The sequence below is a fragment of the Lemur catta genome, chromosome 3, assembly GCF_020740605.2.
Source record: "Lemur catta isolate mLemCat1 chromosome 3, mLemCat1.pri, whole genome shotgun sequence".
Classification (NCBI taxonomy): Eukaryota; Metazoa; Chordata; class Mammalia; order Primates; family Lemuridae; genus Lemur; species Lemur catta.
Window position 1 is genome coordinate 27,651,010 of NC_059130.1, and position 26,105 is coordinate 27,677,114.

Consider the following 26,105-nt stretch of genomic DNA (forward strand, 5'->3'; position numbering starts at 1 on the left):
TTTGATTATTTCCACTTTAAACATTCTTAATTTTCTGCCCCTGTCGTGCACCAAGCTTTTGGAGAAAGCAATAAGGGTTTATCCCTTCCTTCTACCTCTCTCCTAAAACAGCTGCCTCATCCCCTCCCCTCTTTTTATTTTTTTTTTAAGAGACAAGGTCTCACTATGTTGCCTTGGCTGGAGTGAAGTGACTAGTCACAGGCACAATCATATCTCATTGCAGCCTCAAGCTCCTGGGCTCAAGCGATCCTCCCACCTCAGTCTCCCAAGTAATTGAGACTATAGGTGTGAGCCATCGCACCTGGCTTCCTTATCCCTTTTAGGAGGAGGAAATCATCAGATTTAAGAGTTGTTGATTACCATTTGCATGTTAAGCAGGGGTCTCATGTATTCTGGGAGAAACTGCTCGAGAACATTCTACCTATGAGTGACAACTAGTTTTTTCTCATCCTCACATTCCAGGTATGCAAAGGGCCCCCCCAGCATGAGGAAATTTGCCTGGGCCTCTTTACTCTTGTCCTTACTGAACCTGCACAAGCCCAGAAGGTAAGACACCCTGCTCTGGACCCACAAACCCTGCTCATATATGATCTGGGAATATGGTGGAACTTAATAGTTTAACTGGGATAGTATGAGACTCTTTAAGCAGAACTGGATCACCTTGTTCTCCAAATGTATTTACACCTCCCTTTTTACTCTCAGTGAATTGGTCATCCTCTAACTAAAGTCATTTATCTACTTCCAGATTCTGAAGCTAAAAGGCAAGAAAAGGCAGTTGTGAGAGTGAAAAAGCACATAGAATTTAAAACTTTAGATTTATGAGGCAAGGCTAAAAGGATTGGAATTTAATCCAGAGCAGAGAAGAGAACAACTATAACCAAGTCCATGCAAGCTCTTATCCAGCAGAGCACGACCTGTAGTTTGCAGGTTCTGCCGTTGGCAGGTGAATAGAAAGCAGGCTTAAAATTGCAGCAAGTAGGATTTAGATTAGACAGCTTAATGGTACATGATTGATGCAGTAAATAATGTAGGGATTAAGAGAACACTGAGGTACGCTGGAGTAAGACTTCCTGAAGAATATTGTATAAAAACTAGTCTGGGGTTCTTCACAAACAGAAGAGTTTCCCTCATGTGGAATGGTTTAAGTGGGGTCCTTCCTTGAGGTGAGGGACTAGACAGGGTGATCTATTTGTATTCTGTTCTGTTTGTAATAAAGTAGCAAAATTCTGTTTTCTGCCTCTCCAGATTTCCTCTTTCCAGCAATTCTGTGTCCTTTGGGTCTTGATATGATGATGTAAAGTCTGTCTCTGGTATCTACCATTGACTGTGTGACAGTAATAAGAGAAGAACTTAGGGCAGGGGAATTCAGTATTCTCATTGGCTCTTCCCTGAATCGGGGTGATGTGGAAGGAAACAAACGTGCTCTGTGCCCAGCGTTCTGTTCGGCTTTATCCAGACAAGATCTCGTCTCATCCTTCCCCCAAACCATATGAGGTTGCTGGCTTTATCCTCTCCCCCAGACTACTTCTAGTTTACCTGTGAGGCTTGAAGGTCAGAGATGTTGTCATTTGTTTAATCAAGGAAAACCACAGGAAAATCATTCCCAGGAACAAGAACAGGATGCTCATGGTCCCCTGGCACAGCTGCTTGAGTTAGCCTCCGGGGAAGGATTTATGGACATGGGAACGTGATCTACTTGTACTTCTCTGATGCCAGCTGGAATAGGGTCGAGGATGAGGGTGGGCAGTGAGGCAGCAAGTATTCACAACTCCTTGGTTTCCCAGGACAGCCAAGGCCTTTCTGGGCTGGGACCTTGTTGAGTTAAATTGCTATTTCATTTTCATACTGAGGTTATCATCAAGATCCTTAAAGACATATGAATGTCTCCAAGTTGGTGGTGATATGACCCAATCTAACCCATCTATTTTAAAGAAATTATTGGCAACTATGGGGGTAGATGGGTTAGGGTCAAGGTTTAATCCCCCCCCTGCCTTTTTCTTTTTGAGATGGGGTCCCGCCATGTTGCCCAAGCTGGTCTTGAGCTCTTGGCTCAAGCGATCCTCTCACCTCATCTTCCGAAGTAGCTGGGATCACTGTGCTTGGCTAATTTTCTCTGTGTGAATTTTTAAAAATACAATTAAAATCTCATTTAGTGATCTCATGCAAATTAGTCTTGTCTGTTGGAAAGCTTTGGTGTGTTTGTTTCAGATGATCTGAATCAGCCAGGATAAATCAGTAAACCTCAGTGAAGGGGGAAGGGTGTGTGTGGTAATTCTAGCCCTTTGCCTGGCCTGGCAGTAAGAGGCTCTGCATTATAAATGCTTAGTATGTTATGATTTTGGCCATCCGGACACAGCAAGAGACTAGAGCATCTCCTCTTCTTTTTGCCCTATGACAACCCCATGAAGGAGGCCCAGGCCCTCTGGGGAGGTGAAATATCTTGCCTTGGGTCTCATAACTGGTCGACAGTTGTGCCAGGATTCATGTTCACATGCTAACATTTTCCAACTCCACTACCCGTGAGCCTCCTAGGCCGAGCCCCCAGGTCAGGCCTTTTCAGACAAAGGCAGTAGAGACAGAATTAGGAGGACTCAGTTTTACATGAGTGAGGAAGTATCAGGTAGTGACTCATCCAGAGACCTTGAGCCAGGTCAGAGTGTGGTGGAAGAATTAGTGACGTATCTCCCTAGAGCTTTGATCCTTCTCCCTAAAAGAGTAATTACTTTGTAAAAAACTTCTGTCCTGCAGAAAGAAGTTTTAGGTGGGAGTTGCTGACGAGAACTGGTCCTAATGCACTGTTTTAGGATTCAGCTTAAAGCAAGGGGACTGTTTTTTAAGGATTTATATTTGGGGGTGATTCTACTTTTGAAACAGAAACATCTGGATGGATTTGAGATTTAATTGTCCCTGAATCTCCACAGGCCTAGAGATAGGTGGTGGGGTTGGTAGAGAAGGTAGTAGTGAAAACGGAGTCTTGAACACATTAGAAACCTGCTCTGGAAAAGCACGAGCTGAGAAGCCTGTTAATACTGTCAGGCAGGTTCAAGGAGTCAGGTTCAAGGAGTCAGGGCCAGCTCTCTGGGTTTTAGTGGGTGGGATTAGGGTGGATTGAACAGGTGAACAAGAGAACTCAGTTAAGGAGAAAGCAGGTCAGGTATTGGTAAAGAGTAGAATATGCATAAGACAGATTTTGTTCCAGTTGTACCTTCTTGATTTGTATCTGCTCTTTTGGCAGCTCCTAGGAATGTTTATATTCTTTGAGTTTATTTTTTTTCAGACAGGCTCTTGCTCTGTTGCTCAGGCTGGAGTACAGTGGCATGATCATAGCTCACTATCACCTGGGCTCAAGCAATCCTCCCCCCTTGGCCTCCCAAAGTGCTGGGATTATAGGCATGAGCCACTGTGCAATGCCTCTTGAAGTTTATAATATCCCATTCGGTGTCTGAACTAAACAGCTAGAACAGGCCTAGGCTGGGGAACTGTGCTGAGGAGGGAGGCTAAGCTGTAGGCCTAAGCTGTGCAGGCTCCAGCAGTCAATAGATAAAGGTAATGGGAAAGGGTCTGACATCGGTGCCAAGATCTCTCTTCATCAAAGGGTCAAGGGCCCAGGCAGTTCTTGATCTGGGTGATTCTCCCACCAGGCAGCTCTAGAAAGAAGGTTGGGGGCTATAAGGGCGTAGGCTGGAGCAATACTGCTCTTGACAGGGTCAGGATAGGTGTGCTACCTCAGTGCCAGCCTGTCATATTCCCTTTCTTTTGAGACCCTCTGCTTTTCTTCTCTGTTCTTTGCTGAGGTTCTTTTTCCCCATCTGCCAGTCATCAAACTGGCACAGAGACTGGTAAGACAAGTGGTAGCCTCAAGAATATGATACTCTTGGTGCCCAGCTGCCATGTGTACTGAGCAGTTATGGTTAATAAAGGTCCCAGATGGAGTATGGAATTAGGCAGACGGTGTCTGCTTTTTTCATCTGAGCCTGTGTCTCCAGAGATACTTGTCCTTCTTCCCTGTCCTGGGTCTATTCTGCACTTCCAGGATTTCTGCATTCAGTTGGACAAGTTTCTTCCCTGGTTAGCACTGTCTCTATCTTTGGTCTGACACAGATTTTCCTTCTGCCACCTCCCACATCCTCTCTGCCCATTCTGTGACTTACCTGTGTGGAAGGCTCCAGGGTTTCATTACCAACATTTGCTGACCAGCACATTCACAGCAGTTCCCTGGCCCCCCTTATCTCTTCCCTGTTTCCTTGTTCTTTTGATCTCCCAACTGTCCTGCAAATGGAGTCAGAAGGTAAATTCTCCTTTGGGTATAAAAAGTTTGTGGCACATAGGGGATCTCTAACTGTTTGTATTTTTATCAGATCAATTTATTTGACTTAAGGACAATAGAGACAGGAGAAGTAACAGTATCTCGTCTGTAAGGAGTCCCTTGTCACACTAAGGCCAGAGAGCAGCTGGTCTTGAGGGGTACATCTCTTTTGAATGCTCAGGATGAAAGAGTTTAGAAATGTAGTTGTCTCAAAACCATCACAAACTCTTACCTCCATCCCTAGAAGCCTCTTTTCCTTCTAGTTATTTCTAACGTTGGTATAAGAGGCTGTTCAGCATGGAATCTAAAATTGGACTGCCTGGATTTGAATCCTGGTTCTTCCTCTAATCTCTCATGTGACCTGGGGTGAATTGCTTTAACCTCTCTATGCCTGTCTCCTCCTTTGTAAAAATAGAGATAATAATGAATATTATCTATTTCAAAGGTTGTTTTATGTATCAAATGCAATAATATATATTATACAATATAAAGTTTGTGCACCGTGCCAATGATTGTTAGCTATTATTATTGTTATTGTTGATGCCATCTTTGCTACTGGCCTTCAGAGGTTGTGGGAAGCTACCTACCTAATCTCTACCCTTTCTGATGAGACCCTGACAGGACAGAACTCAGCAAGCTAAGCAGGTTGCTAATGAGGTCCCCTAAGGTATTCCTTCAGGAGTCTGGTCTTTCACGATAGAGACAGGGTTAGAAAAGCTCTAAGGGGAGGGGAAGCAATGACTCTCACAGAAGAAACTGGCATGTCCTCCCTCACCTCCCCCAGGGTTGAGTATGTGAAAGGACCTCTCCTTTTCCGATACTTGGCAGGAGCAAAGGGCATCTGAGTGAAGAGAAGGAAGACATTTTGTTAAGGAAGTTCAGTTTTGGTTCTGCCCTTTCTGTCTGGGGCCTGCCCTGATCCTCTTACCTTATACTCCCTTTGCTGCATCTGACTGGGTCAGTACAGGTCTAAAAACCTCTTTGGGATCCTATCTGGCTTGTTCAACCAACCCCATTCTGAGGTGACCTTTTACTAGCAGATGAAAAGCAGATGGCCTCCACCTGGTTTTGCTCAGCTTGTGGCATCAAACAGTATGACACTTCCTAAGAGGGGAGGGAGGGAGGACAGGGACACGACCAGGAACCTTGCTCAGCAGGCTTTCCTGCCTTATTAGAGGATAGCCCAGTTCCTTTTCCCCACCCTGTGTGACAGAGCAAGAGATAGGTTTGGGACGGAGGAGCCCTGTGGAAGGAAAGTATTTCACTGCTGCTTGGTATCCCACTGGTGTTGTTTAAGTTTAAGAAACTTAAGGGTGGGGGTCCACTACAGGTGGGGTCAGGAGCATCGTCCTCAGCCTGCTGGCTGCTCACAGACTTCACTTCTCACAGTGTTACCGCGACTTGGCTCTGGTGAGTCGTGACGGCATGAATATTGTCCTGAATAAAATCAACCAGATACTTATGGAGAAGTACCTGAAGTTGCAGGATACCTGCCGTACTCAGGTAAGGCCAGAAAGAAAAGAGAGGAATGATGCAGACCTCCTTGGAATGTTTACCTTTGGGGGGAGTTGAGGGAGGATGAGCTCAACAGCATGGGGGCAGCCAACTACCCAGGCCTGGCAGGTACCCGTTTCTCCCTTCCAAGCCTCCCTTTTCTCTCTTGTACAGAGAGGTAAAGGGGGAATCGGGGCTAACACACTCCTACCCTTGTGCACCTGAATTATAATGTGATTGAATTAGCTCTTTTCTCAAACTCACAGGCCCTGCTCTTCATCTGTTTTTTCCTCTTTCCTTTAGTTGGTGTGGTTGGTACGGGAACTAGTGAAGAGTGGGGTTCTGGGAGCCGATGGTGTGTGCATGACATTTATGAAGCAGATAGCAGGTGAGTTTGATGGCAGGAGCATAAGGAAAAAAGGAGGGAAGCCCGGAGACTAACTACGGTCAATGGAGAGTGTGCCTAAGGGACTCGATTCCTGAGTTGCTTAGACTCTTTCCTTCTGATACAGACATCCTCTGGCCACCTATGTTACAGAAAGAAATTGATTGAAAAATCGTAGGAGGTCTTTTGAAGCAATAAGTTTTGCCTCATTTTCTTCCTTGCCAAACCTAGGGCCTGACAGAATATTTGGCCTAATTTAGCCAGTCTTCACTTTGAGGCTTCATGGCATATCAGTTCAGGAAGGAATGGCGATGGGGAGAGAAGTGAGAGCAAATAATTTGTTCCCATGTCATTATGTTTTAGGAAACCTAGACATCTTCCCTGACTCCATCCCCATGTTCTGAACACTTGCTCACTAATAATCATAACATCTAATTGGAGCCAGTCTGAGGGACAAACTATGTCACAGAACAGACCCTGACATTTAGGTTGTATTATCATCTTGGCATCAGTGACATCTGTTTGAGCCAATGAATATCCAAGAGGCTACTCTGAAGATTGCATGTGTTTGTTTAAGAATGACCCTGCCACTCTACCTCACCATTTGCCTATTGGGGCATTGCTTTCTCTTTAGGATTTTATGTAACACTGATGCTCCTGTTTTGATGTGTATGAACCTTAATCTGTGTGATGTGTGACTATGTGAACATTAAATTTTTTTTTTTTTTTTTTTTGAGACAGTCTTACTCTGTTGCCCGGGCTAGAGTTGCTGTGGCGTCAGCCTAGCTCACAGCAACCTCAGACTCCTGGGCTCAGGCAATCCTCCTGCCTCAGCCTCCCGAGTAGCTGGGACTACAGGCATGCGCCACCATGCCCGGCTAATTTTTCTATATATATTTTTTAGCTGTCCGTATAATTTCTTTCTGTGTTTAGTAGAGACAGGGTCTTGCTCTTGCTCAGGCTGGTCTTGAACTCCTGAGCTCAAACGATCTGCCCGCCTCGGCCTCCCAGAGTGCTAGGATTACAGGCGTGAGCCACGGCGCCCGGCCGTGATCATTAAATTTTTAAATTGGAACCTGAGGCAAGGCATAGCATTGCGCTGGCTATTTTTATCCTCTCTCCTGGCACTTTCTTCCCTGTTTGGCACTTCCAGCCCCCATTTCTCATCCCAAGAGTTTGGTCTGGCATTGCTGCACATTAATTCTGCCTTAGGAAGTTCCATAGCAAGCACTGAAGACTGTTATCTGGAAACAAGAAACTCTTGGCCGGTTGTGAGCCTGAGCATGGGACTTAGGACATCCAGATGCTGGACTGTAGCTATTGCCAGCCACCTGTACCTCTCAGGCCCTCTCTGAGATACCATCCCCTCTTTCCAACTGTGGGTTTCTCATACATTCCTTTTCAAGGGCCAGAGTGTTCCCACTCCAACTCCCAATCTATGGAAAAGTAGCAGCTCTGGTTTCTGGAAAAGTCCAGAACCTTCCCTTCCCTTCTCTCTGGAGGCAAAGGGGGAAACTTTAAAGCCTGGCAGAATAGAAGGAGATTTATTCTAGCATTCAGGACAACAGTGTTGGAATAACAGTTAGGATGGGCCAGCAGAATGGATGAAGAGATGTATTGGATTAGCTGAGTTGCTAATCAAAGCTATTCTGACTTTCTTTGTCCCCCTTTGAAATCAGGTGGAGATGTTACAGCCAAAAATATCTGGTTGGCAGAAAGTGTTCTGGATATCCTGACGGAGCAGAGGTAGAGTCCACCATGAAGGGTGGGGCAAGAGCCAGATAATGGCCATCAGGGGTGTGAGTGTGGGAAATGGGGATGGAGGGATTGTGTGGCCCAAGAACACCTTCAGTTAGAGACGGGGAGGAAAGGGGAGGCAGAGACAAGTATGTTGGTGGCAAGTGAAGGAATTAATGCCGTGGTGTGGCCCCATGGATGGAGGAATGGGAAAGAGGTCTTTGCTAAAATATCTCAGAGCCCAGGAAAAACTGGTTTCATCTGATAAGAGTTTATTTTTGATGCAGACCTCGTTGGAATGTTTATCTTTGGGGAGAGTTGAGGGAGAATGAGCTCAGCAGCATGGGGCCAGCCAACTACCCAGGCCTGGCAGGTACCCCTTTTCTCCCTTCCAAGCCTCTCCATCCAACCCACGCTGTTTTTGAAGTGGCACAGGGGGCAGTGGCCATGAGGAGGTAATAGAGATCAGTGAATCCCGCTAGAGTTTGCATACAGAGCTTGGAGGCTCTGGTGCTATAGAGCGCATAAAGGGGGCATATTGGGCTTTCTAGCTGATTCTTTTCCTTCCTTATCAAAATAAAGGATGAGGATTTTTTTTTTTTTTTTCTGAATCTGTGATCCTTCATTGCTCAACCAGAAAATTTAATGAGGGCTGTTCCATATCTGAACTTGTTTGGGGATGAGGCATTGCCCTTGGCCTCAGTCTTCCTCTTGCTTGACTTCAGAGTCTCTTTCTGGGTTAGGACACCATAGTAGTCAACTCATTGAGAAGGCTAATAGCCCTACTACCTTATGCGGTTTAGAAGAATGGTTCTTCTCCCGTTATTCACGCTGGCTGTGTCCTGTGCTCTGCACAAGCCTAAAAGCTCTGCCAGGTCTGCTATGCAGTGCCACCTAGTGCTCTGGGCATGGATGTGCAGCTACATCTGGCCCTGCAGCACTTGTTAGTCTTACGGTTGCGCTGGCACCTGAGATCCTAGCAGTCTCTTAAACAGTCTCTTCTTTTAGATCTCTGTGCCTTTTTAGTGTCCTGGGTCAGAGGGTCTCACTTTCATCTCTCTCTTTCTCTTTATTATACCATTCTAGGATTTAGATGTATTTATTAGTTCTGTTAGCAATCTTCCTAAGAAGTGATTTTTCTTATTTTGTTCCTGGTGCCAGATACCTCCTGTCCCATACCTTAAAGCTGAGTTTTGTACACAAGCATCACATAACAGCCAGATAACTGCCCCACCTTTTCCCTACCCTCTGGTGAAAGTGAGTACCTAGAAGTTGAAAACTGTGTCTTCTTCTACAACCTCCTTCTCACTCCTTTCCAAGTGTTTCTAGGGCTGTGGAGTTAAAAGGTAGCAGGTGGGGGCAGGGAACCCTCCCCAGTGACCTTGGCTAGCGCTTTTATTCTGTGAAAGGAAAGGGCCAGAGTCTTTTAATTAGGTGGCCTGAGCACTTTTCCGGAATCAGGATGTTGCCTGATTGGATTAACCAAACTCCATGTTTTCTTCCTCCAGTTCCCTGTCCTCCAGCAAGAGTGCCAAAGCCATTACAAACTATTTGCTTAGAGGAGACAGCTTCCTAATGTTGGCACTTAGAGCATTAGAGTTTTGGGAATTTCCTCACTGTGTCCTTTTCTCTACCCCTGTTAAAGCAGCAGGGAACAAACAATTCTTTCATTATACCCTTTTTCCCCAGGGAAATTCTAAAACTCCTTGGAAGATGGGTTTTGCCATCCAGAATGGGGTTCTTTTCTTCAGATTGTGATTTAGGGCTGGTGACTCATTGGTGACTAGAGAGAGAGCCAGGGCAAGGTTTGTGGCATGGTGGGCTGCTAATGGCAAACAGATAACAGGATCAGTACAATATGTTTTTAAAACTTCAGGGTCCTGAAAGGATCTTGGAACTCCCCAGAGGGTTTTGCACCTCCCTTAAGAACTGCTAACTTAGGGACACTTAATGAAACTCTTTCCCTATAGTCTGAGCTGAATAGAAGCATTGGCTTATCTCTGTCCCTAGTAGCTCACACATTTCTTGGTACATGACAGACACTCAGTAAATGTTTGAATGAATGAGCCACAAACAAAGCTATTTTATTCAAAGCTAAGTAGTTATGTGGTAAGAAGAAATTGCTTTCATTCAGCACTTATCTTTATTGGGCACCTGGTAGAGAAAATTAGGAAGTTGTCCTTATCTTAGCAGATTGATAGTCCAAGATAGATAATAACAGCATGAGTGAGCGAGCAAAAAACCAAAGGACCTACTCCCGGTGTCTAATTATCAAACATTTCTAAGGCGCTAGAGGCAAGCCCAGGGCAGGGGTGAATTGGAGGGTGAGTGGGTCTAGATAGGGTGAGGTGCCAGTGTCTTCCCTCCCTGCAGGGAGTGGGTCCTGAAGAGCAGCATCCTCATCGCCATGGCTGTTTACACGTACCTCCGCCTCATTGTCGACCACCACGGGACCGCCCAGCTCCAGGCTCTGCGGCAGAAGGAAGTGGACTTCTGCATCTCACTGCTTCGGGAGCGGGTGAGGATGTTGGACAAAACAGTATGGGGAAGTGAGACCCGTGATAGGATACCTGTATAGGTTTTTTTTTTTTTGCTTTTTTTGCTTTTTTCCCTAGTCTGACCCAAGCTTGCAACTATAGGTTTTGTGCACCTGGGTCAGGGATGCCTTTTTAGAGATGGAGGTACTTTAAGATCTGGTGTTTTTCATTCTTAGGCAGGTGAGGGTAGAGGTGGGGAATCAGTATGGAACAGCTCTAGTTCCTGGAAATGCTAGTTCCCATTATGCTGGCATCCCAGGGATTTTCCTAGTCAGCTTCATGAGCACTGTTGTACAACACACGCTAGCTGTCCTTGTGTGCCCACCGTTACATCATCCCCCCACCTACCCTTCTGGGCAATTCCCATGTTCAAGTGGGATTATGAATTGTCCACTGTCACATCTCCTAAGAGAGAGATCTTAGAGCTTTGCTAATATGGTGGCCACTGGCCACATGTGGTGATTTAAATTAAAATTAATGTTACATAAAACTTTAAAATTCAGTTCCTTAGTTGCATTAGCCACACGTTGCTGATGGGTTTTATTTGAACTGCACAGGTATAGACATTTCTGTTACCACAGAATTGGACCCACAAAATTCTGTTGGATAGGATGAGTTCTGGGATAGTCTGGGGCTCAATTTGCCAATTCCCTTCTATTGGAATCTTAGTCTCCCAAGAACTGGATTGAAACAGTTTTGGGTAAGGGGAGTAGATTAATGTGAAAGCCAGTGGGCTTCAGCACTTCCCATTAATCTCTCATTCTTGTTATCAGTCTTTAGCTTCCAGCTCTTTTCCCGTGAATAGCTAGGAGCCAATCCTTTGATTCCAGAAGAAATCATATAGTCCCTTCAACCCTCTTTCCTTCCCTCCTGAGAACATGTTGTTCCTTTATCCTCCCTCCAGCAGGTACACAATCCATGTTTTTATTTTCTTTCCTGTCCCCCTTCCTTCCTCCTACTCCCCATCAAGTTCATGGAATGTTTGATGATTGGTCGAGACCTTGTAAGACTACTCCAGAATGTTGCTAGGATACCAGAATTTGAACTGCTTTGGAAAGATATTATCCATAACCCTCAGGCCTTGAGTCCTCAGTTCACAGGTAAGTAAGGGCCTGGGCGTCATGTCCTTGAGAGGTGGGAGGTCAATGTATATATCCTGCCTGAATCAAGAAGGTAGAGGTTGAGCTGTGCACAGTGGCTCACACCTGTAATCCCAGCTACTTGAGAGGCTGAGGCAGGAGGATCCCTTGAGCCCAGGAGTTTGAGACCAGACTGGACAATGTAGTGAGATCCTGTCTCTTAAAAAAATAGGTAGAGGTTGGTGGGTAGGAGTCTTTGGCTGTCAGATATAGAAAGCTTGGGACAGGGCAGGCTTTGCCAAGTACAGCTGGATGGGGGCAGAGGCGCAGAACAATTCGTGTGGTTCTCAGACATCCCCTACTTGGCAGACTCCAGCTGTCATTACTACCAAGCAAAAAGTGAGACAGAGAACTGTGATCTTCCTCCTCCCCTCCCGGCAGCTCCTTGGCTCAGGAGGTGAGCCGATGACCAGTTTCTAGCTTTGCTGAGTCCAGCAGGGGAGTCAGAGGTCAACTCGTGAGACTGAGTCAGCAGAGGGGCTGGAAATAATCCTGTAAGAGAAGACTCCTCCCTGGGAGAAGTCTTGCCTCTAATTCCAAGGACCCAGCTTGTCCACAATCTTTGGGGGAGGGAAAGATTCTCTGTGTGCCTCACTTTGACAAGGTCCTTTTCATATGCCTTTCCCTTCCCAGCGTCCTGCTATGGTCTGAACAATAACTGTACAGCGTTGCTCCCCACCCCATCTCCAACACACACACGCACACATACAAACTGAAAGCAGTTGTCCAGGACCTGAGAAGTCAGGAAAGAAGAGAGGAAAGTGCTAGGCCTACCTTATATTGAACATGTGTTGAGTTACTTTGAGTACCTCCTCTGTGTTAGGCACACATATAGTTAGGCACTCATTTAGTCTTCAGGACAGCCCTGTAAGATGAGTATTTTACTTTCCATGTTTATAGATAAACTGAGGGTTAAAGAGATTAAGTAATTTGCCCAAGGCTGCACAGCTAGTAAATGACAGAGGCACAATTTGGATCCAGGTCTTTCTGACTCCAGAGCTTGTGTTCATGCCAGAATACCACATTGATCCTGACCCTTTGATGGGACCATCAGGAGCAGGAAGAGAGGCTATGGTTTCCCATATGATTCCCTTAACTTTGCTACCTGTTGCCAACTGGAATCATGTGGGCAGGGGGCTCTGGAAGGCCAACAGAAGAAGGCAATTAATGTAGCTGAGGCCTGGGGATGGTGGATGGTTGGAGCAGAACACACAGATGCTGGTTAGAATCCCCACTTGTACCTATGCTTGACTTCCTTTGGTCTTGTCTTATTAATGGAATTTCCCCATAATTAAGATCATTGGCCATCAGTACCTGGCCAAGGTTCGCCACCTGTCTTCCATTCCTTCTGGTTCTCAGGCTTCTTTCTTTTCTCTTCCCTTCCACATTTGGTTCAGGTATCCTGCAGCTTCTTCAGTCAAGAACATCCCGAAAATTCCTAGCATGTCGTCTAACCCCAGACATGGAGACTAAGCTCCTCTTCATGACATCCCGGGTAAGCTAACCCACTGCAGCAGGAAGAGGGGCTGCAGGTGCTAGCTGGGCTTCTTGCTTCAGTCTGTGGATCAGTTAGCAGTGTGCACCCCTCTACAGTGGAGTGGTGGCTGAGGGGGTGCCCCTGCTACCTGGGTGCTGGCTGCTTTCCTCTGTTCATTCTGTGCCTACACAGTGGGCATGGTGCTAGGAATTGGGGGTACAGTGTTGAATAAGAGAGATACAATTCCAGCTCTTGTGACGCTTTCAGGCTGTCTAAAACAGTCATTAAACCAGTAATTATATACAAATAATATCATTCAGAAGTGTGAAATGTGCTATAAAAGGGTGGGAGTGCTCATTCTAGGAAGATCCACAATTGCTCCAGGGAAACCATGAGCTCTCAGGAAGAGGCTGTGGCCTTTTGGTTTCCAAACATGGCTGAAATATGACAGAATTACCTGAGGAACATGTTAAAGATGCAGTTTTCTGGGTCCCACTCTCCCAGAGAATCCAATTGAGGAATCTGTGTTTTTAGCGAACTTACCAGGCAATTCCTCTACAGTCAGTCTGGCTTTAGGGAACTACTGCCCTAGCCAGCTTTCAGTTTCCCAAGTCATGCAGAACTGTCTAGATCTGTGCCATCCCATGTGGTAGCCATGTGTTGCAATTTAAACTTAGTTAGTAAAGTAAAATTAAAAATTCAGTATCTCAGGCCAAGCGTGGTGGCTCACGCCTGTAATCCTAGCACTCTGGGAGGCCGAGGCGGGTGGATCGCTCAAGGTCAGGAGTTCGAGACCAGCCTGAGCAAGAGCGAGACCCCGTCTCTACTAAAAATAGAAAGAAATTATCTGGCCAACTAAAAATATATATAGAAAAAAATTAGCCGGACATGGTGGCGCATGCCTGTAGTCCCAGCTACTCGGGAGGCTGAGGCAGTAGGATCGCTTAAGCCCAGGAGTCTGAGGTTGCTGTGAGCTAGGCTGATGCCACGGCACTCACTCTAGCCCGGGCAACAGAGCGAGACTCTGTCTCAAAAAAAAAGAAAAAAAAAAAATTCAGTATCTCAGTCACAATAAGCTGCATTTCAAGTGCTCAATAGCCACCACCATTGCAGAAATGTTCTGTTTGACAGTATTGGTCTAGGGGTATCTTTTTGTTTTTTTATCTTTTTACTCTATTTTGGTTGATTTCTTCTGACAGATGGGGGAATAGAAGAAGAGGAAGACCAGATCTTTTTCCTTATTTGGTGTTACTATTTATCACCATTTAGGGTCTGTTTAGGGGAAGAACTAGCTGCAAGAGGGTTTGGCAAATGTATGCCTTGGATGATGGTTCTGTTAGTTTGCTCAGCAGCAGGAAGCTCTCAGTCAGTGCTGAGTGGTGAACAGGCTCAGCTCTTGCTCTTGAGGAACATTCCTTGCTGTTCACCAGTGGCTCCAGAAAATGAGAAAAGATTATGTTTATGACTGGAGAATCAGTGACCAGTACCAGGAGTAAGGAGCCAAAAGTGGACTACAGTTGCAGTTAGGGGTAAATATAGTATCAGCTTGGTGGCAAAAATGAATGTGCCACTGGCGTGTGCGAGGCAAGCTGGTAACTGTCAGCATGCTCTTAAATTAGGAAGTCCTCCCAAAAGAGGGGAGACTTGAGAGACAGCATGAGCTAATGAATATGATATGGGAAGAAATGGAGGCCTAGGTCAAGGCTAGAGTTGAATGTTGCTTGTTTTCCTCTGTTCAGGGACCCCACCCTTCCTTCTGAGTGTCTTTTTCCAACTTGTCCTAGGTACGGTTTGGGCAACAAAAGCGATATCAGGATTGGTTCCAGCGCCAGTACCTGTCAACTCCAGACAGTCAGTCTCTGCGCTGTGACCTCATTCGCTACATCTGTGGGGTAGTCCACCCTTCTAATGAAGTACTGAGTTCAGACATCTTGCCCCGGTGGGCCATCATTGGTTGGCTCCTGACAACATGCACGGTGAGGGGCTGGGCCACGGGGCGGAGGATGTTGGGTGGTGCAGGGTGCCTCTTCCTTCGTGTTCCCCCTATTCCCATGCTTCTTCCTCACTGCAGGCCCGTCTCGCCCCTAAGGGCCCCTTTTTCACTCTGGTTCTCTTGAATGCCTTGGCCTTTTGCCCCACTTCCCTTTGAGTCTCTAGAAATTTACTTGTACTCATTATTTGCCACATGGGTTTGGGGTCGAACAGGTTCTGTTGCCTACCTCCAAAGCTTGGATTTCTGAGACATCCCTGCCTTTTTCACTTTAGCTTCCAGAAACTACATAATGGCCATTCTTTTGAATTGTTCCTTTCTAAACTCAGAGCTTACAGTCTTTAGACCCTCACCTCCATGCCTTTTGGCATCAGCTTGGATACTTCCCTTCTGTGGATATAGGAAATCTGCAGTGGAGCCATTTCCTTCCCAGCATTTCCCTCCCTGTGCCTGGGGTGGGAAACTGTCCCTTCTCTGGCATCTGGCTGCCCCCTGACCTCCTCTGACAGGGTTACTCCTCCCCAATCTGACTGGGTCTTTGGAATGTGCTGATTCAGATATGACAACAGGCTGTTCCTCAGGGGTCTCTTCTTCAGGAATGTGCTGAGGGAGCCCAGCAAGGGAAGCCCAGGGGGCTGGTCTGAGTGTTGTCTCAGCTCAGGGGTGATTGGTGGACTCTCCGTATAAGGGTTCTCTCCTGTGGGTATCAGAGATGTGTGCTGCTGGGTATGTGAAGAACCCAGGCCAGTCCCCATCCTCTTGGTTGGTAAGGCCACTTACGCACACTCATGCATAACACAGACTCGGGTGCCCCTCAACCCGTGGGCGTTCCACCCTGTTTCACTAGGAGCTGACTTTCATAGATGGGACAGCTAAGTGGGCCCTGGAATCTGCCTTGGGCCTCCAAAGGGCAGGGAGCTGGTTGATGAAATGAGCCCTCTTTTTTCCTCCTCTCTTTTCCAGTCGAATGTTGCTGCCTCTAATGCCAAGCTGGCTTTGTTTTACGACTGGCTGTTCTTTAGTCCAGACAAGGATAGCATTATGAACATAGGTATGTGACTGAGACCAGGCAGCGCCACTTCCCCATCCCCCAGGTCCCCACTGCCTTGTCTTAGTGATAGCAGTCATAAATCTCAGGGCAGTGTGGAGTGGAGGCAGCTTATCTGGGAGCAGTTCCGTTGTTCCTCGTCAGTTCTCCCTTGACCTAGAAGGAGAATTGCTTTGATGAGGCTGAGCAGTCACTTCACCCCTCTCACCACAGCCTTTGGCTTTGGCTGTGGACGGCCTCGGCAGAGGAAAGGCTGTACCATGTCCTGCTTTTCCTTTCCTACTGCCTCCCTTCTCCACGCTGAGTGCTGGGGGCAAGAAGGGAGCTAAGGGCTAAGAGCTGTTTGGGGGGCTGTCTACTTTTGGGTTGCTCAGTGGGAATGGGAGGAATAGACACAGCATCCCCAGAGCTGTTCATGTATATCGGTATCCCATTGTACGGAGTTGGAAACCGACTATCTGATGTGGGGGGCCCTTTAATTCCACACTGTCCAGAACCAGCTATCCTGGTCATGCATCACTCCATGAAGCCTCACCCAGCCATCACTGCCACACTCCTGGACTTCATGTGCCGCGTAAGTGCCCTAGCTCTCTTTTCTCCCCGTGCTGGATGAGTAGAATTAAGTGTATCCCCCCCCCATCTCCAGTGAATGAGTCTTCTCAGCGCCCCTTGACTGTGGGAGCGGAAGTGGCCACGGGTCCTGTCCCCTCAGTGAATGCTTCCCTTCCATACTTCCACCGTCTCCGGTGGATCTTCCCATGTTTCCATGGGGTTTCTCAACCACAGGGATGAAGACTCATGGTAGAATCTAGTCTCCTTGAGGAGCACCCGGGTGCAGTAAGAGTTTCCCATTTTAGTGGCCTGGAGTGGTCAGAAACGCCAATCCTCTCTGCAGCCATACTCCCCTGTGTCCCCTGATCAAACCAAAGCAGAAGGTTTTAGATCTGGTTCAGCGGTACATTCTGGATAGAGCGTCCTGTGCTCATTTTCTCCTCCCGTTCTTCCCTTCCAGATTATTCCCAACTTCTATCCACCATTGGAGGGCCATGTGCGTCAAGGTGTCTTTTCCTCCCTCAACCACATTGTGGAGAAACGGGTCTTGGCGTAAGAAGTTTGGGGGTGGGGTGGGGGGTTGTTTTCCCATTTTTTCATTAGGTCCAGTCACCTGTAGGTCAGGCACATCCAGATACTGCCATACCACTGCTGGCCCTTTTCCTTGACAGGTATAAAAAGTACCGATTCCACCTCAGGCTGCTGGGCATATGTCTTCCCGACTCTTGGAGGAATTTTTCTCATGCCGTCTTATTACAAAGGGCTTCAAATGCCTTCATGCTCCCTGTTGACCCCGTCCAAGCATCTGAGTGTGGCCCAGTTATACAGATTGGGCTTAGACCTATCTCGGTAACTCCATGTTGAGCTAGAAATGAGGGGCGCTGATGTTGACCTTCATTTGTGCTCCCCACTAGACACCTGGCTCCCCTGTTTGACAATCCTAAATTGGATAAAGAGCTGCGGGCAATGCTGAGAGAGAAGTTTCCTGAGTTCTGCAGCTCACCGTCCCCGCCTGTGGAAGGTATGGAGCCCTCCCCTTCCATCACCTGTGTCAAAGGAGGGACTCGCCATCCAAGGCTCAGACCAGAGTCCTGTTCAGGATGTTGTCCCTGCGTGGGTCTCCTCCTCTGTGACACTGCCCATCACAGCTTTTCCTTCCCCAATTTTTCTGCTTATTCATTTTTGTGTTGTCTCTTTTCATCTAATCTTACTGACTTTTACTCATCTTTATTGCTCTCTCTCTCCTTTTTTTTTTTCCTCCTTCACAGTGGAAGGAATTTCTTGCTCTCTTAACTCTAATTTTTTCTCTTATTAACCCCTTCTTAGTAGGTAGAAGGCTTTCTTGTAACGTTTGTTTATCTCACTTTAACTTTGCCCATCTCTTCTCTCTGTCGAGCTCTAGGCCCTGGTCCCTGATGAGAGGTTGTCATGTTGGGTCTCAAATCTTGCTCCCGATTCCAGACTGCCGTCTCCCTACCACACTTTTTTGTTTGGGGATAAGCCAAGCAGTACATCTCACCTTGGTTTATTTATTTATTTTTTTACAGAACTTCATTTGTCAATAAAGGCCTGAAGCCAACCAGTACATCCCAACTTGGTTTTAAATTAAAGAATACTTGGGACTGTCCCTGGTCTTACTCTAGTCACTAATTCTGAGCTGAGCGTAGAGCAGTCATGTCCTGTGCTGTTCTTATTCCTGGCAGCATCCCCCTGTAGGTCGTGGAGGGTTGTGAGGACAAGAGGTTTGTCCTTCCAGGGTCAGTAATCCACTTAGGTCATAAACTCCTTATTCTCCCACTTGCCCTCCGGTCTCCCTTCCCAGAAGCGTGGGGCATGTTAGAGGACACTGGAGGCCATCAAATGCCTTGTCTTTCTTTACTCCCAAGTTAAAATTGAGGAGCCAGTTTCCATGGAGATGGACAACCATATGTCAGATAAGGATGAGAGTTGCTACGACAATGCAGAGGCAGCCTTCAGTGACGATGAGGAAGATCTCAACAGCAAAGGTGAGGCTAGCAGCAACTGCTCATTCAGGGTTGTGTCAACCCGGAGAGACCAATTTGTAGGAGCAGCCTCTCTGCAACCTTTCTGTCACCTTTGCCCTGTGAGTTAAAGTTTTGTTAACAGGTTTACTGGATGAGACACTGAGTGCAGAGCCCTGTACTCAACACTGAAGGCAGGAAGGAAAAAGAAGTGGTTCCTGCACTTTTTTGCTTGTAAGAGCTAGGACATGTGCACACTCGGGGAGACGCCTTAGGCACTCACACCACATTGAGTACACAGGTGCACACTTAGGGCATGTGAGGCAGGGACAGATGGTTCAGGGGACTGTCTCTGTTGCCAGCATCTGGGCAAACTGACTTCTTTCCCAAATTACTACCTTCAGGAAAGAAGAGAGAGTTTCGCTTCCACCCGATCAAGGAGACAGTCGTGGAGGAGCCTGTTGATATCACCCCTTACCTTGACCAGTTGGATGAGTCCCTAAGGGACAAAGTACTCCAGCTACAGAAGGGGAGGTGGGTGCCGACCTCACTCACCACCTCAGGAGGTGCAGCCCTAGGCTGTCTACCTGGTGCTTGGTGGGTGTGGCAAGATGGTGGAGGCTGGAGGAAAATGTGATGGGAGTGTGTGGAGAGGTAGTTGGAGCTTCATGAGGGTCTTTTCTGCAGTTTACGTTGGAGGGTATGGGCTGGGAGTGGGGCAGCCTCGTTCCCTAACACGTCAGGTTCCTGCTCCATAGATTCTGGGGAGAAGAGCCTCTGAGAACCAAAGCAGTGTTGATGGGGATATCCCTTTTCTTTGGGCCTCTGCCCAAGAGCAGCAAATTCTGCCCTACAGCCTCCCCCCACCCCCAAGCTGGGATTTTACACAGAGCTCCTTTGTTTTGTCTCTCAGCATGTTGTGCATGTCAGTGTGTTTGTGCACACTGTTCTGGGTGTGTGTCCTGCCCTCTGCTATCATTTATGTCCCTGGGATTTCCTCTCACTTCTGTCCTGCAGTGATACGGAGGCCCAGTGTGAGGTCATGCAGGAAATCGTGGACCAGGTCCTGGAGGTGAGGAGGAACCCAGCCCCTTAGGGAGGAAGCAGCCCAGCCTGCTCAGCATAGAGTTCCCCCTGCAGACACCTCCCAGGGACGCTGACTGTGTCCTCTCCCTCCTCAGATGGGTTCCCTCTGATGGGGGGTGGCAAGCTTGCCGATCCTGGAGGTGGAAACATGAGTTCTGAGGCTGTGGGATAGTGGGGGCAGGAAGGCTTGGGTCTGGGTAGTGACACTCCCTCCCTTGTCTCACCACCCAGGAAGACTTTGACTCGGAGCAGCTGTCTGTCCTCGCTTCCTGCCTGCAGGAGCTCTTCAAGGCCCACTTTCGAGGGGAAGTGCTGCCTGAGGAGGTTACTGAGGAGTAAGGCTCGTCTTCCCTAGCCCCCCAACTAGGGAGCCAGAGTGCTCTCCTACAGTCCAAATCCAAGATGCACTTTGCTGTGAACTTAAGAAACATAATCGATTCACTTAGTGTTTTTATTCTTAAATGTACTGCTTCATTTAAACACGGGTTTATTTTTGCCTGCTCAACACCGTGTATACTAGGAGAGGTACACACTCTCTTTGCTTCAACCCCCACTGCTGGGCCTAGTAGCCCCAACCTTTGCTGAATCATGTGGGATTGGACCCTGGACTGAACTCTCTCCCTGAAGGGCAAGAGTCTCCCCTTCAATGAGGATGACAACCTCAAATTGTGATTCCATGTTAGAATCCTGTTCTCTGTTACTAAGCCTCTGGAGCAGCAGAAAGTTTGCCTTTTGGGTAGGAAAGGAGCAGGCTGGCATCTGGCCTTAAGCTGGTCCTCCATAATATCTGCCTGCAGCCCACTTCCCCTCCCCTCACGTGGATTCTCATATGTAACCTTCCTCTTGTAGGTCCCTGGAGGAGTCTGTAGGAAAGCCTCTCTACCTAATATTTAGGTAAGCACCCAACTGTAGGAGATATCGCACTGTCTGCTGTCTTCCCTGACAGCACATATGTGCTCCCATCCTGAAGTGATGAGGCCCCTTTCCAGGAAGGAGGAGGTATACAGTGGGCACAGAGCCCGTGGTACCCCAGAAGCTCCATAGGTGAGTCTGCCGTAGGTAAAGCTCTGCTCCTCTCCTCTCACCCCCGCATCTAGGAACCTGTGCCAGATGCAGGAGGACAACAGCAGCTTCTCTCTGCTCCTGGACCTTCTCTCTGAGCTATATCAGAAGCAGCCCAAGATTGGCTACCACCTGCTCTACTACCTGAGGGCCAGGTGGGTATGCTCCCCACATTTCCTGTCTCCTCCTTCACAGTCACTGTCCCACCCTTGGCTGTCATCACCAGGGCCTTCCATGTGTTTGCTGGTTTTTTAAAAAATAATAACTATATAGAAAATTCACCGTTGTTTTTTTTTTTTATTTTTATTTTTTGAGACAGAGTCTCACTCTGTTGCCCGGGCTAGAGTGAGTGCCGTGGTGTCAGCCTAGCTCACAGCAACCTCAAACTCCTGGGCTCAAGCAATCCTCCTGCCTCAGCCTCCCGAGTAGCTGGGACTACAGGCATGTGCCACCATGCCTGGCTCTTTTTTTTTTTTTTTTTTCCTATATATATTTTTAGTTGGCCAGATAATTTCTTTGTATTTTTAGTAGAGACGGGGTCTCGCTCAGGCTGGTCTCGAACTCTTGACCTTGAGCGATCCACTCGCCTCGGCCTCCCAGAGTGCTAGGATTACAGGCATGAGCCACCGCGCCCGGCCCTTTTTTTTTTTTTAATTGTCTGACTTTTTGACTCCAGCTATCCTAGTGGATGTGAAATGGAATCTCATTATGGTTTTATTTGTATTTCCCTGATGGCTAATGATGTTGAGCATTTGTTCATGCATTTATTGACCATTTGTTTATTTTCTTTGGAGAAGTGTCTATTCAAATCCTTTCTCATTTTTAATTTGGTTATTTGCCTTTTTATTGTTGACTTTTAAGAGTTATTTATATATTCTGGATATAAGTCCCTTATCAGATAATTTCCAAATATTTCCCCCCATCCTGTGGATTGTCTTTATTTTTGTGTTGTTTTTTGTTTTTTCCAACACCAGGAGAAAGGCATATCTTCACTTTTTTGATGGCATCCTGTGGATCACAAAAGTGTTAAATTTTTATGAAGTCAAATTTATGTTTTTTTTTCTTTTGTCACGTGTGCTTTCATCATGAAGATTTACTCCTGTGTTTTCTCTAAGAGAACACAGTTTTAGTTCTGTGGCTTTGGTTCTTACTTTAGGCCTATAAGCCATTTTGAGTTGAGTTTTGTGTATGGTGTGTGAGGTGTTATTGCCCTCATAGCCAGAAAGCAAGAGAGAAAGCCTGACCTGAGCCCTCTTTCTTTTCTTGGTGCTCATCAGTCAGTAGCTTCACTCCTTGTGGTCGGAGCCCTATCTGGAGCACTGGGGAAGGGTGGGGAGAAAGAGGAGTGTCTCAGGCCGGGCGCGGTGGCTCAAGCCTGTAATCCTAGCACTCTGGGAGGCTGAGGCGAGAGGATCGTTTGAGCTCAAGAGTTTGAGACCAGCCTGAGCAAGAGCAAGACCCCATCTCTACAAAAATAGAAAAATTAGCCAGGCGTCGTGGCTTGTGCCTGTAGTCCCAGCTACTCAGGAGGCTAAGCCAGGAGGATTGCTTGTGCCAGGAGTTTGAGGTTGCAGTGAGCTACGATGATGCCACTGCACTCTACCTGGGGTAACAGAATGAGGCTCTGTCTCAAAAAAAAAAAAAAAAAAGGAATGTCTCCTGGTTCCCATAAATTGTCAAGCCCTTGGGGAAGGAGGCAGGGAGAGACATGAGACAGATGCACATTTAGGGCAGACAGGCAATTCCAGAGTGAGAGCCTACTTCAGGGGTGTTTGAAGGTGGGTGCTGGGGTGAGGCTACTGGCTTAGGCCCATCTTGTCTTGTAGCAAAGCTGCCGCGGGGAAGATGAACCTGTACGAGTCATTTGCCCAGGCCACTCAGCTGGGCGATCTGCACACGTGCCTAATGATGGACATGAAGGCCTGCCAGGAAGACGACGTGCGGCTGCTGTGCCACCTCACACCCTCCATCTACACAGAGGTTGGTGCCTCCATCCACATCATGCCGGGGGGTGGGGGCAGCCATGCAGGGGGCTCACGGGAGACTGCCCACCTCAGTGTACACTCTGAGCATCACCCACAACCCTGGCTTTCCTTTGCCTACCCCTGCTAACTTCGGTAGACTACTGCTTCCTACACCACAGCTGTCCCCTCCTTCTACCTCTCTTTATTAAAAGTTTAAAATTTCTTAAAACTCTCAGAATTTTTATCCTTTGGTTTAACTGTGGTGTGAGTTGGGGCCTGGGCCTATATACTTGGCTTCTGAAGTTGGACCCCATCATCTGGACCCATGACTGGTCTCCTAATTCAGATCCGTGTTTATACCTCCCAAGCCCTCCTGCCCTCTGATGGCTCGCCCTTGGATTCTCTCTACTGGTTCCCAAAGACCAGGGCTGCTGTCATGGAGACTGACTCTCATTCCCCTGGTTCACTTGAACTCTTCTCTAGGAACTGGGATGCAGGAGGTATCAGCTCTTCCTCCTCTTGGTAGAATTTCTCAGAAGAAGGAAATGAGGACTCAGGATGTGGGCACATTAGGAGGAACTGTGATCTCAGCCAAGCAGTGGAGGGAGGAGGGGTGCAGATGCCAGACACAGGGCACTTCCCTTCCCCTGTTCCCCCTCTCCAGATGGGGCCTTGCCTACGCCACACAACGCTCCCACCCCCACACACTCTACACCTTCTCTTTCTTGGCTGAGGGTCAGCACGGGTTGGATTTCTCTGCTGCCACTCCCACACGGAACCAGCCAGCATGTCCAGTCCTTTCAGCTCTGGCTTTATGTCTGTATAGCTCCCTGTTCTTTCCTTACACACACCCCTCATAGTGTGCACACATAAATAACAAAAGTTGGGGTCTTCAAGTTCTTGAAGTCTTTTAGCTTCATAGCTGTTGGATATCTGTTTAGGGGGTTATATTAGAGCCTATGTCTGGCTGACCTAGCCGGACCCTGAGCACCGTGATAAGTAAGAAAAACGGGTTATGAGATGAAAGCCAAGGGGTCCCTGGACTCTTCCCCTCTCTTTTTCTACCCAGTTTCCAGATGAAACCTTGAGGAGCGGAGAGCTGCTGAACATGATCGTGGCTGTTATTGACTCTGCACAGGTACACATCGAGCCTTGACATCCCCAGAGAGGCCCGGAAGGCAGGACTGGGGAAGTCGGGGCCTCTGCTTTGTCTGCAGGCCTGCAGGCAGGGAGCCCATGCTCCCAGGCCCTCTGCTTCTGGGATAGATATGTGTACCCTTGGCTGTAGCAACTGGGAAGGAAAGTGGGCCCCAAGGGTGGCAGGTGAACCCTGCCTAGAGTTTCCCTTATTCTCCATATTCTTTGGGCATTCCTGTTTCAACAGGGAAAGCTGAGGGAATTGTTTGTTTAGCTCTCAACTGGATGCCTTCCCCTTGGCTTAGAATGAAAATGGTCAGACCATTTCTACTTAACCTTTCTACCATGCATAGGTCCCCAAGAGGCTGTAGCTTTGCTTGAGTCCATCTCAAGCCTGAGCAGAGGTCCCAGTTCTCTGTTCTCCTCTTCTCCACTCAGTTCCTATTCATTAAAGAGGAAGCCCAGGCCAGGTGCAGTGGCTCATGCCTGTAATCCTAGCACTTTGGGAGGCCAAGGTGGGAAGATAGCTTGGGCCCAGGAGTTTGAGACTAGCCTGGGCAACATAGCAAGACCCCATGTCTATAAAAAAATTTTAAAAAATAGCTGGGTGTGGCAGTGTGTGCCGATAGTCCCAGCTACTTGGGAGGCTGAGGCAGGAGGATCACTTGAACCCAGGAGTTTGAGGTTGCTATGAGCTAGGCTGATGCCACTGCACTCTAGCCTGGATGACAGAGCGAGACCCTGTCTCAAAAAAAAAAAAGAAGTCTAGCACTCAAGAGTCCTTCCTTTGCCTTTCCCCTGCCCACACCTGTGCTGAGAGCCTGGCCTCCCAGGATCCTTCCCTCCTCCTCAGGCCCAGACTAAAGCCAGGTAGAGAAGTTCCCTGTTCTTCTGCCATTGGGATGTGGGGGGTAGTTTTGTGCAACTATTTTTGCCCAAAATAGGCCTGTGGCTCCCACACAGACCTGTTGCTACCTTACCAGGCCCTCCATCCTTCAGAGACTGCAGCGTTCATGATGTTCCATCTCCTCCCCACCCCTTCAAACTAGGCTTTCACTTCCTCTGACTTTTTCCCTTATGAGCCCTCCTGCTCCTCCCTCCATACTAGCTTCCTGGCCTTTTTTAGAGCTCATGGGTTCTGCCTTCTTCCACCTCCTCAGCTCCAGGAGCTGGTCTGCCACGTGATGATGGGGAACCTGGTCATGTTCCGAAAAGACTCGGTCCTCAACATACTCAGTAAGTGACCAAACCTTTTAGGTACCTGAGAGAGGTGACAGGAGCAGGGTGTCAACCATGTGTATTTTTTACCAACAAGAAAGCTGGCTCTGGGGCTGGGAAGTTAAGGGGTAGAAGGTCGCACCACCCTGCTGTGTGGCCTTGGGCAGTGTCTCTCTGGATCTGTTTCTTGCTCTGTAAATTGGAAAGACTTACCCTTGCCTCCTCCAACCTCAGGGTTCGTGGGAATACAGAAGCCACGAGAAGACTAGAAATCAGTTTTGTGTGGGAAGGGAAAGGGTCTAGATTTAGAGTCACTGTCCCTACCTCTGTACCATTGTCCCATCCCTGCTTGGGGTGCTGGTAGTCAGCGGACTAGCCATATGTATGTGTGAGGGGGAGAGAGATGTTCGTTCTGTCTCTTGCAGTCCAGAGCCTGGACTGGGAAACCTTTGAGCAATATTGTGCCTGGCAGCTCTTCCTGGCCCACAACATCCCCCTGGAGACCATAATCCCGATCTTGCAGCACCTCAAATACAAGGGTGAGTAGGGTTGTGGGTTGGAAGCAAGTAGGAGAGGACACAGCCCGTCCAGCTGGGGCTCTGGCCAAGCCCAGATCCACCGCTCCCTTCCCTACCACAGTGCACCAGGGCAGGGCCACGTGAGCCAGGACTGCACAGGGGCTGGGGGGGGCGGGCAGGGACTAGATAGGAGTGGGGTAGGGGCTGCTTCCTGGCTCCTGGTTGAAGACTGTCCTTGCTCCCTCTAGTGGCTGTTGGTTGGGGGATGAGAGAGGTGCCCAGATTCCTTCCCGGAATCATACATTCCCCTCTCTTTCCCTCACAGAGCACCCAGAGGCCCTGTCCTGCCTCCTGCTTCAGCTCCGAAGAGAGAAGTGAGTTCCACCCCGGGGGCTCTGTAGCCTTCAGTCCCAATACACCAAGAGATACTGTGGTATAAAGGGCTTCTGTCCTGCTCCTTTTGCCATGTTTTT

At 48.0% G+C, this 26,105-nt stretch overlaps 1 protein-coding gene across 3 annotated transcripts in view; it reads left to right on the top strand.

Annotated features, from left to right (window-relative positions):
- Positions 1–26,105, top strand: part of INTS3 (integrator complex subunit 3) — a 41,582-nt gene that overhangs the window by 11,489 nt on the left and 3,988 nt on the right. For all 3 annotated transcript variants that reach the window (XM_045545128.1, XM_045545130.1, XM_045545129.1), the window contains exons 3-25: positions 463–546; positions 5,696–5,809; positions 6,104–6,188; positions 7,865–7,931; positions 10,296–10,440; positions 11,430–11,559; positions 12,996–13,093; positions 14,860–15,051; positions 16,029–16,116; positions 16,608–16,687; positions 17,126–17,217; positions 17,580–17,686; positions 18,552–18,671; positions 19,052–19,181; positions 19,665–19,719; positions 19,965–20,068; positions 20,583–20,627; positions 20,831–20,950; positions 22,622–22,775; positions 23,829–23,897; positions 25,057–25,132; positions 25,540–25,653; positions 25,958–26,006. In XM_045545128.1, the coding sequence (XP_045401084.1) occupies positions 463–546; positions 5,696–5,809; positions 6,104–6,188; positions 7,865–7,931; positions 10,296–10,440; positions 11,430–11,559; positions 12,996–13,093; positions 14,860–15,051; positions 16,029–16,116; positions 16,608–16,687; positions 17,126–17,217; positions 17,580–17,686; positions 18,552–18,671; positions 19,052–19,181; positions 19,665–19,719; positions 19,965–20,068; positions 20,583–20,627; positions 20,831–20,950; positions 22,622–22,775; positions 23,829–23,897; positions 25,057–25,132; positions 25,540–25,653; positions 25,958–26,006 (2,318 nt within the window). The remainder of the gene's footprint in view (positions 1–462; positions 547–5,695; positions 5,810–6,103; positions 6,189–7,864; positions 7,932–10,295; positions 10,441–11,429; positions 11,560–12,995; positions 13,094–14,859; positions 15,052–16,028; positions 16,117–16,607; positions 16,688–17,125; positions 17,218–17,579; positions 17,687–18,551; positions 18,672–19,051; positions 19,182–19,664; positions 19,720–19,964; positions 20,069–20,582; positions 20,628–20,830; positions 20,951–22,621; positions 22,776–23,828; positions 23,898–25,056; positions 25,133–25,539; positions 25,654–25,957; positions 26,007–26,105) is intronic.